The 13,313-nt window shown below is 31.2% G+C and overlaps 5 protein-coding genes across 6 annotated transcripts; 3 read left to right on the forward strand and 2 right to left on the reverse strand.

The window, feature by feature from the left end:
* The first annotated feature begins 4,231 nt into the window (after window positions 1-4,231).
* LOC139094439 (transcription initiation factor TFIID subunit 8-like) lies at window positions 4,232-5,474 on the forward strand. The gene is made up of 4 exons (XM_070645476.1): window positions 4,232-4,419; window positions 4,476-4,597; window positions 4,657-4,930; window positions 4,989-5,474. Exons 1-4 carry the CDS (start codon window positions 4,302-4,304, stop codon window positions 5,381-5,383), a joined length of 909 nt encoding a protein of 302 aa, XP_070501577.1. The 5' UTR covers window positions 4,232-4,301; the 3' UTR covers window positions 5,384-5,474.
* Window positions 5,394-7,451, reverse strand: fal (SAM and HD domain containing deoxynucleoside triphosphate triphosphohydrolase falten). The gene is made up of 5 exons (XM_070645475.1): window positions 7,285-7,451; window positions 6,910-7,025; window positions 6,695-6,840; window positions 6,539-6,623; window positions 5,394-6,472 (listed from the first exon to the last, which is right to left on the reverse strand). Exons 2-5 carry the CDS (start codon window positions 7,019-7,021, stop codon window positions 5,568-5,570), a joined length of 1,248 nt encoding a protein of 415 aa, XP_070501576.1. The 5' UTR covers window positions 7,022-7,025; window positions 7,285-7,451; the 3' UTR covers window positions 5,394-5,567.
* Window positions 7,452-8,001: 550 nt separating this feature from the next.
* beta-PheRS (phenylalanine--tRNA ligase beta subunit) lies at window positions 8,002-10,146 on the forward strand. Its single transcript, XM_070645446.1, has 4 exons — window positions 8,002-8,170; window positions 8,243-8,298; window positions 8,359-9,856; window positions 9,915-10,146. Exons 1-4 carry the CDS (start codon window positions 8,113-8,115, stop codon window positions 10,064-10,066), a joined length of 1,764 nt encoding a protein of 587 aa, XP_070501547.1. The 5' UTR covers window positions 8,002-8,112; the 3' UTR covers window positions 10,067-10,146.
* An 87-nt stretch (window positions 10,147-10,233) lies between these two features.
* LOC139094703 (uncharacterized) lies at window positions 10,234-11,554 on the forward strand. The gene is made up of 2 exons (XM_070645845.1): window positions 10,234-10,340; window positions 10,405-11,554. Exon 2 carries the CDS (start codon window positions 10,409-10,411, stop codon window positions 11,510-11,512), a length of 1,104 nt encoding a protein of 367 aa, XP_070501946.1. The 5' UTR covers window positions 10,234-10,340; window positions 10,405-10,408; the 3' UTR covers window positions 11,513-11,554.
* A 79-nt stretch (window positions 11,555-11,633) lies between these two features.
* On the reverse strand, window positions 11,634-12,840 carry LOC139094701 (protein maelstrom homolog). Of its 2 annotated transcripts, none has more exons than XM_070645842.1 (3): window positions 12,764-12,840; window positions 11,885-12,704; window positions 11,634-11,829 (listed from the first exon to the last, which is right to left on the reverse strand). In XM_070645842.1, the coding sequence occupies exons 1-3, from the start codon at window positions 12,789-12,791 to the stop codon at window positions 11,748-11,750; spliced, it is 930 nt and encodes a 309-aa protein (XP_070501943.1). In that variant the 5' UTR covers window positions 12,792-12,840; the 3' UTR covers window positions 11,634-11,747. The 2 variants fall into 2 exon arrangements, with proteins under 2 accessions (XP_070501943.1, XP_070501941.1); XM_070645840.1 differs by having other exon boundaries at window positions 11,885-12,707; window positions 12,764-12,833.
* Window positions 12,841-13,313: the final 473 nt, after the last annotated feature.

Below are 13,313 nucleotides of genomic sequence, written 5' to 3' on the forward strand. Positions count from 1 at the left end.
TTCTCATAAAAGTAATGTGTAGTTTTACTGTTTAATTTAGTATCTTCCTTTTTTTGGCTTTAATGCGATTATAAACAGAAACTGAATAGCTTACTTTAAGGTTTGACATTACATTAAATGGGGTCGAAGACATGCTAAGGTGTGTGTTACAAAAACAAAATGACTATAGTAATAAAAACATTTTTTGTGTTAGTTTTCAAGTTCTGATCACAGCATGCTGACATGAAAAAAGTTTCGCTTTTGTTGCTCCCTTAAGAGATGAAAATTAAAGCGGAAAAATTATTTCATTTTATTCTTTTCTGGATATTGTTTAATGAAAAATATATAAATTATGAATTTTGTGGTCTTGAGTATAGAGCTTTGGTATATAGAATTAAGTTTTCATTCTAAATTTTCTCGTTTTTGGAAATTAAAATGCTTAAAAGTTTAAACCACAATAATATAAAAGTTCAAACTTTAAGAGCTGTTAGTTGAAGATATGAAACTTTGAGTTTTACGTGAATATCGTATTAAGCTACAAGAAGTCATTGACTTATGAACAGTATCTAAATGTATTTATGGTTTTGAATATTTCTACAGAAAATGAATTAGTATGAGATAACTTGAGGAACTTGATTATCTAGCTATATTTTGATTCTAGATCCACTGTGCAAAACTTTCTCAAATAAACGCGTGTAATAATCCAAAACTCCTTCATACTAAGTATTTAATTGCTAATACCATATGAGTTATATTCTCGGATGTTGACTTGAAATAATGAGGAAAATATAATACAGTAATTGCTATAATTTCGACATTAAACAAAAAATTTCAAACTCATCACGTTTCTGATTGTTGGAGAAAATCTTGATGATTTAATAGCTGTGCTGAGTTCATGTGCACACATTCAACATAATGAAATATTAAATTGTATGAAGTAAGAAGAGGGTTTAAACTATTACATTGTATATGTGTATCAAAGCACTTGACTTGTAAGCATCACTGTCATTTTTATGAAGCTCCACGTCTAAAACGAGAAGAAGCTTAATGTGTATATAAAGTGACATAAAATTCCTTTAAATGAAAATTAATGCTTGACAATAAATAACAATACATACATTATATGAGAAAAAGAGGAAAGTATATGCTGTGATAAAAATATATTGTCTATGTTATGACAAAATTGCGAGCATCTACTAAATCAACAGATCTCTATATTTTTATTATTATTAATCAGTTCAAAACGATTGACATATCTCAATATTTCTTCTTCTTCTTACCTACTATCTAGCATTCCACACATAAATGTACCATTCTCATCCTCAAAACTTTCGCTCTCTGTATGAAACACGTTTCGACTTTTTAACCCCGAAAAAACTGCCGCACTCATCTCCCTTCCTGTTCTCTTCAACAACCAATTCGTAACTTTCAACGTAAATTATTTATTATATAATATATCACGTTCTCTTCCTTACAGCATGTGAAGCAATTTCCTCAATTCTTTTCACTCTCCTTTCTCCTCGTTGGGACTTTTCACATGTTATGTATCTCTGGGACAGGAAGTTTCTTGATTAGAAATTCCTATAATGATGGCCTTCTCTCTATTATTGAACTGGCAACCTATCATTGTAAAGAGTTTGACTTAATTTTAAGTAAAATTTACACTTCCTACTCAGAAATTTAATTAACTTGTGCAAAATGAGTTAGAAAATTAAATTATAAACAAACGGGGTTACAACTACGAAAAACAATTTTTCTTTAATTTTCAAATTTGAAAAATACGTTGAGAATTCAAAATCTCTTAAAGATTCCTTTTACAGAATAAGTGAATGACCCCATATCTCAGCTTTATTTTCTTCAATGTGAATTTCTCATGATTATGTACACACTGAGAATGTCGTGAAATTTATTATGAGGCTTGAAAAATTTTCCTTTTTTGTGCCTGCCTGCTTCTTATGTACGATTGTGTGGGAGTTTGTGTAGTGAGTAATTTTTAGATGGCATGAAAATAAAATTGTCAATATTTTCTGTCAAGATTTCTCGAACATAAAATTTACATTATGTTGTTACTTTTATACTTTATTAAATTCGCTTGTCTTGTTCGTGTCTTCTTAACTTCTTTGGTACTCAATGTTTGCAGTCTAAACAGTTATTTCAATTTAAATGATGTTGTGGAGGTTTCTGATTAAAGTAAATCACTTCTGTATTCTTGAATGGCTGTGAATCTTGCATTTTAAATGCCGACTCTGTTTCTCTGCTGATTCTAGAGATTAATTGTGATCCATGGCTTCTTCTGAATGGTGTTTGAAGCAAGCTCCATCAATAGTAAGCCATGAATTCATTCTCAGTATGGAATTACTTGTAACATCATTGCTGCTTAGAGCAAATTCACAAGCTCTTTGTTTCCAAATAATATTTACCAGATTACAAAGATTTTAAGCAGAACTCTATTCAGATAATAAATCAAACTACATAGAATCATAGTACATACAAGTAGTACAGCATGAAATTGTGTTGAAGCATGTAATATATTGGTTTTTGATACTAAAAACAATTCGAAATAAAGTGATTCTATGTTGTTTTTTTTGTTTAGATCATATGATGACGATAAAAAAGGAACACAGTTAATAGATGCTCTTAAAAACTGCTGACTTCCTTGTTCGTTTGTTATACAACATGCATTCAAACACTCCTCTTTCTTTCATGTTTCTTAAAATAAAGAAAAACACAATCTCATGTCGCAGAAAGATACAGAACCAGAAAAGAATTTGTATTTCTTGTGCTTTAAAGGCATTATATCGCCATCTCATATGACATTGAATATATGCTGTGTCATATACAATATTGTAAAATTATTCTATACGTTTCATACTCACTCATTTTTAAGGGCTCTTGTGCTATGCTGTATGTTGTGTGTTATCGGCAAGTGGAGTACTAAATAGATTCTTATCCACATAAACATTTTAACGATGACAAAATAATATACACAAACATATAAATTTTACATAATACGTGTATATACATACATTTTACTGCTTCTGATACCGCTTCCTTTCGGTGCGATATTATTATTATTATGAGAAAAAATTCGCGATGTTATTTCTTTATTTTTTAGCCCATTCTCGATCTAAAGTATTAATGGGGGTCCTCGATTTCAATAAATTCATTTTAGTAACCCTTTTAAAGCTTCATCCTCAAGCATCGAATTTAGAACTACATATCGGGGTATGTCAAACCCACTGCGAGTTATGTTGGGGTATGTCATCATTTGTCGCAATCACAATAATTGAACAAAATCGGATTTACCTAAAACAAGACAATTATTCAAATCGAGGACTTCCCCCAAAAAAACACACCGCTCTGTCAACTATATTACCATTTCGGGGGGTCGACGCAATATATTGATGATGACGATGCTATCAATATATCGCTTACCATAAAACTGCTTAAAAATTTAGCGCTCTCTCCAATATGCTGGTGTGTACATACATTATATCATCAAAAATATTTTATATAAAGGAAACGAGACAACATCGTTGAATGAATACATTTTTTCATCATACATTTAAGAGAACGAATATACTGAAAGGATCATATGGGAAATTTAACGTTTACTGAACGACATATCGCATTTTCATTCAACGGTACTGTCGATATTTTTTATGTGTAGCCTATGTGACAAATTCGCTTTGGGGGTTAAAAATGATATAAAAATATCATATTGATAAAAAAATTTACGTATGTAATCATAAATAACTAAAAAGTCATAGAAATAATTTGTAAACTTCCTTCAATGAATGGTTCTAGCAATATTTTTTAAGGTAATGTGCTGTTTGTCACTTTGGATATTGGAATTTTTCCGAACAGTAAAGCGTGTTCGTTAGGATACCAATAATCGTAGGTGTTATAACCAAACAAATCCAACATTAACATCCGTGTACCTGTTTGTTAAGAAGTGATGCACGCTATTAAATGAATAATGCGATGGATGTGAAAGGAACAATATAAAATGTGTTATGTACAACACTCTATTACGCACTTCTTTTTTCTTTCCTTCAAGGAATGCAAGGACATGCTTCTATTTGTTGCATGTCATAGCACTCGAATTTCAACTTGACTTTAATACATATTTCAAAGTTAACGGACGCTCAAGTTGATTTTGAAATTGTAAGGAATTTTTCGTAACGGTCAAAATATTTTTGAATTTTTCAAATCCTCTGTAATTTTTCTTCTCGAACAATTTCTCAGTTTACAACCCTACAGAATCAGTTTTTGTAAACAAACCGAAATATTGGTCATATAAAAATTAATTATCCAAAAAAATGAGCGATCCTAGAAGGAAAGTGATGAAAGAAGCCGTTTGCCTGCTTGTCTCAGAGGCTGGATTTACAAGTGCAACTGACGAAAGTCTGGAGACACTCACAGAAATGCTGATTGGATGTAAAATAAACAATTATTTTTTATCACAAAGTTTTAACTATTTTATTTTAAATTAGTGATGACAGAAATGGCTACACAGACTAGAAATTATGCTGAATTAGCAGGGAGAACGCAATCAGTCGTTGGTGACGTTGTTATGGGATTAATTAGCATGGGACTCAGTTATAAGGATTTAGATGTAAATTAATAATATTTATATTTTCTGGATGTTGATAAAAATATGATTTGTTTCCTTAGAAATACGCATTTAGAGAGAATAGGCCAATAGCTAGAGGACTAAACACAAATCAACCGCAAAAACCACTTCAGATTCTTCAAGCTGGAACTAAACCATCGTATCCAGTTCATATTCCCAGTCATTTACCCGCTTTGCCAGATCCTCATGCATATATTCGAACACCGACATACAAACAACCAGAAACAGAATATGAAGCAATTAGAGAGAAGTCTGCAAATCAGAAGAGGGATATTGAGAAGGCATTGACAAAGTTTTTAGCTAAAACAGCAAAAGGTATGAGATTTAATTCTAATGTAGTAACTGCTTATTATATGAATTGATTCCATTTCAGAAACACACAATCTGTTCGATAATGAGGAAGTGCAAGTGTATCCATTGATAGCCAGTAAACCTACAACAGTTCCTGCTTATATCACTGCACTTAATCCATCAGATCAAATATTTGATTTCGAGGAACTGGAATATTATTATCAAGTAGCTAACAGAAAGCCAGACAATGACGAAATGGAGTCAGAAGTAGAGGAGAAAAGAGAAGACGAAGAATCTCAGTCACCGCCAAAAAAACGTAAAAATAAGAAATCTAGCGATTTAAAGAAGGAAACTGACTCTGTTGCTACAACAAGACCTCCAACGCCTGTAGAAGTCAAACCACTTCCACCTCCTCCTGAACCACAAGAAAAAGTTATTGATAATCCATTCTTAAAATTGAAAAAGTCAACAGCTTAATTTTGCTACAAAAATTTTATTTTAATCGTCTATTGCTTACAGTCCTAAATAAATATTTTTTAAAAAAATATTAAAAATAAATTAAAAGTTTTGTAGACTGACAGACAAAATATTTGTGAACGAAAAGGAAAACATCGAAATTGCTGAATGTGCATTCAAAAAGACCCCAAAAAAAATAGACAAATTAAGCTTCATTATTGTTGAGGAGATTGCATGCATTTTGAACGATAATAGGATCAAATGCTTTACAAAATATCAATTTTGATGCATATTCTAGTTTATGGTCGCTAGTTTTAGGTACAAGATCTCCATCATCGTTGTATAGAGGTATATTGCTAGGAACTGATGCATACGGGATGAATTTCTCGACAATGCAGAAAATTTTACCAAACTTGCCGACTAGTTTTTCGTACACATTATTTACTTCAGTTACATCTTTGGACTCGTATATTAAATCATAGAATTTTCCTTTGTCTAAGTTGTTGATCAATTCTTGTGCCTCCTTTATGCTTGGATTATTATCTTTACGAATGAGATCCAGCAAGTTGTCGTCTAAATGGCAGTATTTTGCACAGTCCTGCTGTATGTCTGTTATTGAATAATTCAATAATTTAAATCCGCCATTATCTGCTAAGAAGCAAGCATCCATGAATTGTTTCTCGATTCCAACAACTTCATTTAATTGGTAGACATCCATATGATAATTTGCACGATTAATGAAGACATTTTCTATTAATTCAAAATCATTTACATGATATCCAATATGCGACACATTATTATCATCAAAAACAATCCTTACACGGTCAAGTATACCTTGAAAAGGCAAAATGTCACGATTGACAAATTTAAAATCTCTTGACATATAATCTAACTTGTCGACATCAAGTTTGCAGTATTTGTTGCTGACAATTTCTGTTAAGAACATTTCTGATGGCTTTAAGAGTCTATTCCATGTTTTTTGGTCTCCAGTTATAAGTGAACATGTTAATTCAACCATATCGTCGTGAATTGAAGTTTCTGGATGTAAAGATATTTTGTTGTTTTCGATCATATGGTGGATCATTGCAACTGACTGATCTTCATGGCTCCCTGTGAAATATATGAAGAGAAACTTTTTTAATTACTCATTGGATTAAGGCTTAATACAATACTTACAATTTTTATGATTGCCTTCTCTAACGACATTTTCCCACAAATGAGAAAATGGACCGTGTCCTAGGTCATGAAGTAAACCAGCAAGCTTGAAATAGAAGAAGAAGAAAACCAATCAAATTGATGTCACAGACATTTTTTGGAAAGTAAATTACTTACCACAACACATTTTTTGTGATTGTCATCAATTTTAATGTCCGAGTTTCTTTCAAGTATGTCTAATATTTTAATACACAAGTATGCAGTTCCAATAGAATGATCATAACGGGTGTGGTTTGCATTCTCAAAGTGATAAAAAGATACTCCTAAAAAAGATTTTTAATGAAATAGAAAGTGAAATTTACGGTTCAAGAAGGTAACGGTTAATGTCGTACCTAACTGTCTGATGTTGCGCAATCTCTCAAACTCTTTGGTTGTTATCACTTCTTGGATATAATTCGGTAGAACTATTTCGCCATGAATATCATCTTTTATTTTGAACATCATCTTTCTGAATTGATAATATCAAGGAAATAAACAAATAAATATTAGCAATGTGCTTAAAACAGCAACTTGGTGATGATTTTTGTTGACTAATCAAATGAACTCGAAATATAATTTTTTTAAATAGATTCACTTCAATTCTAAGGTTTCTTTGATTAAAAACTGAATGAGAAGTTAATGAACGTTACCATGGATATTTCACAATATAATGTCAAGCACTTATTAATGCACAATATTCTAATTTTGAAAGTATAAACAGAACTTACAGAACAAAAATTCTAAACAAATTTTGGTTGGTATTTAAGTAATACTGCCAATTAACTTGACTCTGTCACTGCTCAATTAGGTATGTTAAATACGTCTAGATGTATGACATTATATAGAAGATATAGAGATAAGAAAATAAAATATAACTAAGGGGCCGTTCACTTATTACGTTCGCTTTTTAGGGGGGGGGGTCTAGGATTTTGTAACAGCCTCAATAAAAAAATTTTTTTTGTAACGACATTTTGTAACGAGGGGGGGAGGGGGGGTCTAGAAATTCGTTTTTTTGCGTAACGTAATAAGTGAACGGCCCCTAAGGAACTTAAAGCTCTTCAAAAGAAAGGCTATTAAAAAATTCATAGCAACCTTTGCTCATACTTTGACTAATGCGCATTTTCTATTCAATGTACAAAGTTAAATACTTCTTTATCTGCTACTTAGATTAATCTCCTTAATTTTTTCCTAGCTGAATTAAAAATTTGAAAATTCAACGGTTTTCAAAATTTCAAATTGAGCATTTTTAACTTAATTTTTTAAATAAAATTTTATAACGGTTTTTGGTGGAACATTATTAACTGCATTAAATTTTTGAATAGGTAGGCACTTGCTTCAGAAAAGCTTAGGTAAATAAGACAATAAGACAAAGTTAGATTAAAAAGGCAAAATTTACGATAACAGAGTTGATTTTGGTTTTATAAAGGTTGTGCAAGAAACAGGTTAGCATTTTCATTTTCAGCACGGAAGTCTGTGAAAAAAATTAAAGAAAGTCGTCGGAAAATAATATTTTCCTCAATTTAACTAAAAACAGCTGATTTAAATATCCACTGACAATGCCAACTATTGGAATTAAACGAGATCAATTGTTCGGTTCACTTGGAAGAACATACAGTAAGTATTTTATAAGATATTTGCGAATAAATCAATTAAAAAAATTTGTACACGTGAAATGTTTTTTTTTAGCCGATGACGAGTTTCAGGAACTCTGTTTTGAATTTGGACTGGAACTTGATGAAGTCGTAAGTTGTTAACTAATACCATTAGTGAATTGTCAATTAATTGCATAAAATATGTTATAGACAACAGAGAAGCAAATGCTGACGAAAGAACAAGGAGATGTTGCTGAAACTCAAGATGCATCCGAAGAAATTATTTATCGTATTGAAATTCCTGCAAATCGATATGACTTGTTGTGTCTGGAAGGCCTTGTGAATGGATTATTAGTATTCCAACGTAAACGTGAAAGTCCTGTATACGAAAAAGTTATTCCTAAGAATATTGAGAAAATGTTTGTGACTAAAACAACAGCACAAATCAGACCATTTGTTGTCGGTGCTATTTTAAGAAATGTAACGCTTGACAAGGACCGTTATGCAAATTTCATTGACTTGCAGGACAAACTTCATCAAAATATCTGCAGGAAAAGAACTTTGGTTGCCATTGGTACTCATGATTTGGACACAATTAAAGGACCGTTTACGTATGATGCAAAAGCACCAAAAGATATTCGCTTTATTCCACTCAATCAAACGAAAGAAATGGACGGAGAGGAACTTATGAACTTCTACACGACTCATGCACAACTTAAGGCATATTTGCCCATTATTCGTGATTCTCCCGTCTATCCAGTTATCTACGATGCTAACAATGTTGTTTTGTCACTTCCTCCAATCATTAACGGTGATCATTCCAAAATATCTGTTGATACGAAGAACATTTTCATCGAATGTACAGCAACAGATTTGACAAAAGCAAAAATTGTCCTGGACGTAATTGTCACACTTTTCTCTCAATATTGCTCTGAGCCATTTAAAATTGAAGGAGTTGAAGTGCACAATGCTGACGATACTATAGTTGTCTATCCAGAACTTGGCGTTAGAACTGAAAATGTCTTTGTAGATAAAATGAACAAATATATTGGAATTGAATCGACAGCTGAAGAAATTGCAGACATGTTAAGTAAAATGTTGCTTAAAGCCTCAGTCGTTAATGACAATGAAGTGTCTGTCCAAATTCCACCAACTAGACATGATGTTATTCATGCAGCTGACATTATTGAGGATGTAGCTATTGCTTATGGCTACAATAAAATTGAACATACAATTCCAAATATCAATACTGTCGGTGGAATGTATCCATTAAATAAATTAACGGAACTGCTTAGAGTTGAATTGGCACAATCTGGATTTACAGAAGGCTTAACATTCACATTATGCTCAAAAGATGATGTTGCAAAGAAAATGAACAAAACAATTGAAGAGATTCCAGCTGTACACATTGCTAATCCCAAAACAGCTGAATTTCAAATAGCTAGAACAACTTTACTGCCTGGTTTGCTTAAAACTTTATCAGCAAATAAGAAAATGCCTTTGCCACTTAAGCTCTTTGAAATTTCTGACGTAATATTAAAGGATGATGAATCGGAAGTTGGAGCAAGAAATGAAAGACGACTTTGTGCTGTTAATTACAATAAACATGCTGGATTTGAAGTTGTGCATGGCATTTTGGATAGAGTTATGCAAGTTTTGGAAGTTCCTTGGGATAAAACTAATGGATATTCATTAAAGTCCATTGATGGTAATTACTCGTAAATCCTTTAAATTTCATATTTTATAGCTATTTTTTTATTTTCTAGATCCTTCATATTTCCCTGGTAGATGCGCTTCTATTTTATACAAAGGCACATCAATTGGAAAATTAGGAATTTTACATCCAACAGTACTTGATGCTTTTGAGCTGGTTAATCCTGTTTCTGTTGTCGAATTGACTGTCGAACCATTTGTCTAAAAAAAATATGCTTTGAATTTTAATTTAATTAAGATCTTGAATAAAAAGTTTGCTTGCTAAATTACAGCATCACAATTGCATCCGTGTCTTTTGATATTTTATTCCTACAGATTTTTAACGGTTTTTAAAAATTCGAAAATTTTGACTCAATTAAGTAGTTGTTTTCCCTTTGACGCAAAAAAACGTGATCATAAAATTAATGATTTAAGAATACTTGATATTTAACAAGATAACAGAGCCATAATTAACTAAATTTGGTCGATTGAACACTTAGGTAACTATCTAATATGAATGCAAACAACTAACAATTTTATTTGATACTTTTTTCAAACTTACAGTAAGATGGATCCTCTACAGATCCTGCCTGAAGAAATTATTGACAAAATTTTTTCACATCTACGAATACGAGACATCCAAGTTATATCATTAGTATCAAAACATTGGTACAACATAATTGGTCAGTCAAAAATGTGTATGAAGAAGTTACACATAAGAAGAATTGATAATTTTGACGATTTCGAGAGTATTTTGAACAGTAATCGACATTATCAATATCTAACTTTTATGTTCAACGAATCGAGTCTGAATAAGAATACAAAATTGATGCGTGTTATGCGAGATATTGTTGAAAAGTTTTCAAAATCGCTTGTTTTTGTTAAAACATCAATCGATTTAAAATTGAAATCTGATCTCCCCAAGTTAAAAGAATTGGAATATAAAGATTACTTATCTACACACCTCATCATGTCAAACGGACTAATTACAAAAGCAAAAAATTTGGAGAAATTAACTGTTAAGTGCTTTAAAGGCTTAGACAAAAAATCACTGAAATACATTAAAGACGCTATTTTGGACAACGAAAGCTTAAAAATATTGGATGTGATGGACGAGATCATGCAAGAACCTAAACATCAAAACATTAAATTTAAGTTGGATGAACTTTCCTTGAGCAATTTCGTACTTCAAAGAGAACGAAAAGAACGACTGTCATCTCTCGATAAATTTTTAAGCACACAGTTCTCATCACTTCAAGTCGTTACAATTCCTTTTGATAAGGAATTCATGATATATTTTATGTCAAACTTTCCAAAACTGCATACCATATCATTGTTAACCAATTATGAAAACAGTTTGAGTAATGATGGACTAGAATATCCTACAAATCAATCAATTAAAAAGCTTGCATTCAAATTGTATTTCTTTAGTGATGAACCACGCTTCATTCATATGTGTGAAGTTATCACAAAGGCACTAAATCTTCAAGAAATCGAATTCAACTATCTGCCTCCAGAAGTTCTACCATTTATATACAATAGTCCAATGCTTAAAGTCGTTAGGTATAACTACTTAAGTTATAACTTCCCAAAAAATCTAAAGGATGAGATGGATCAGCATGAAAGAATCAAATTTGTTCAAGTTAATATACGTTTTTTCCATACATTTTGAATACTTTATTTAATGATTATTTAAAAGAAATACTGAAATATACTGAGGCATCAGAAAAATTTGCCGTTAAGCCATACTAAATTTCGTTTGCTTTAACAAGAACATATTTATTTATCCAGTATAGTTTGGTATTATTTGTTAAGTTACAAACTGACAAAAATGTCTCAAAAAATATTAAATAAAGCAAAAATATAAAATAAAATCATTTTAAATTGCGTACATAAATGTTGTCTGTCTAGTATATTGTATGCTTTACAGGATAAAGCAATTCTGATGGCAGTAAAATCTTCGAGATGTGGTAAGCCCAACGTTTAGCTCTGAAATGTAATAATATTAATAAATTTCTTTGTTAAAATTAAAATTACGCCTTACTTTGCCAGTGAGCAGTACTTGGATGCAGCTAATTCTTTATGAAATTCACATCCAATGTCATACGACTCCCATGGATTCTTATTGATTAATATGTCATTTGCATCATCATTAAAATTTTTCTTGTACAAAGCTTCATATGATCTAATTAGTAAATTCTCCAGTGGGATCACATGAGCTTTGGTGTCAATTATTTTGTCTAATGTATATTGAACAGCAGCAATGCCGTCTTTTTCATTCAGTGTAAATATGTATGGTTTCTCATTGTCCAGGAATTTAGTCAGTTCAACATTAGCTTCATTGAATGACTTTCCAAAATTTGTATTAACAGGCAATTGATGAGTGTCTTCAGACATTACACGAGCAAGGTTTTCATTTCCAATTGGCAGCGGACTTGAATTTATGTGTATGTGCAGGGAATCCATTACGCCTTCATCGATTGAATATTTCACCATTCCAAGCTCAATTGGATAGAAATCATTTTTGACTTTGACTTGATAGTTAACATGAGCAAAGATAAAAACTTGTGAGTTCCAGTCAAACAGATCAAATGTATCTTCAAGGAAGTATTTAACTTTTCGTGATGCTTCTGCTCGCTTTTCATTCTCAAGTGCTTGAACTTCCTTAAACTTGTTATCAATTTCTTGTAATTTTTGTTCTATGACATCAATGCCAATTAAATTACAATCTTTTTTATACTTTTCTCGGTTATCTTTTGACAAGCTGTTCCAGTTACCATTAGCAATGCATCGTATTTGTTCAAATGTCGATTTTTCATCAATGGAATTATTTTTAAAAAACTCAAGCAAATATAGATGAAATCCTGCTAAAATTCAATGCATTTCGTTAGTTAAGGCTATGATTAATGTTTATGTTGCTTACCTGAGCTTTTTCCTTTTAATTTATACATGATTTAACGGGATTTAATTAATTTTGCAATTAGCGAAAAATGTGAAGTCTGTAAAATATTTTTGAGATTGTGTTAGTAGCTTAATTGTGTTTGTGTTAGTGAAAAACCGTTAAAAGTCTAATTAACGGTTGCTTAAAATTCAAATTGTTGCTTTCACAAATAAAAAGTTTCGTTAAGAAAGTTCAGTTGCACAAAGTTCATTTCCGTTCAGTTTAGTTTTAAATATTAAAAAACGGTTGAGAGTTCAAATTTTAAAAATTGCTTATCTGATGTTCTTCTCCATAAGCCACATTTCTGAAATAAATCAAGGTTTAATATTAATAACAGCAGATTGTTTCCGATTGAATATTTTCCAATGAGCTTAAAAATATGATTATTTATTAGGTTTAAAGACATGCATTAAGCATTCTATCGGATACAAATAATTAAATTACTAATAAACGAGTATATCAATGTTTGTAAAAAGAATATAAACAAAACAAAAAGAAATAACTTAATTAAATTAAGTACTAATTAAATTAA

The sequence above is a fragment of the Chironomus tepperi genome, unplaced genomic scaffold, assembly GCF_022539635.2.
Source record: "Chironomus tepperi strain 1889 unplaced genomic scaffold, CSIRO-AGI_Ctep_v1 contig_354, whole genome shotgun sequence".
NCBI classification, from domain to species: domain Eukaryota; kingdom Metazoa; phylum Arthropoda; class Insecta; order Diptera; family Chironomidae; genus Chironomus; species Chironomus tepperi.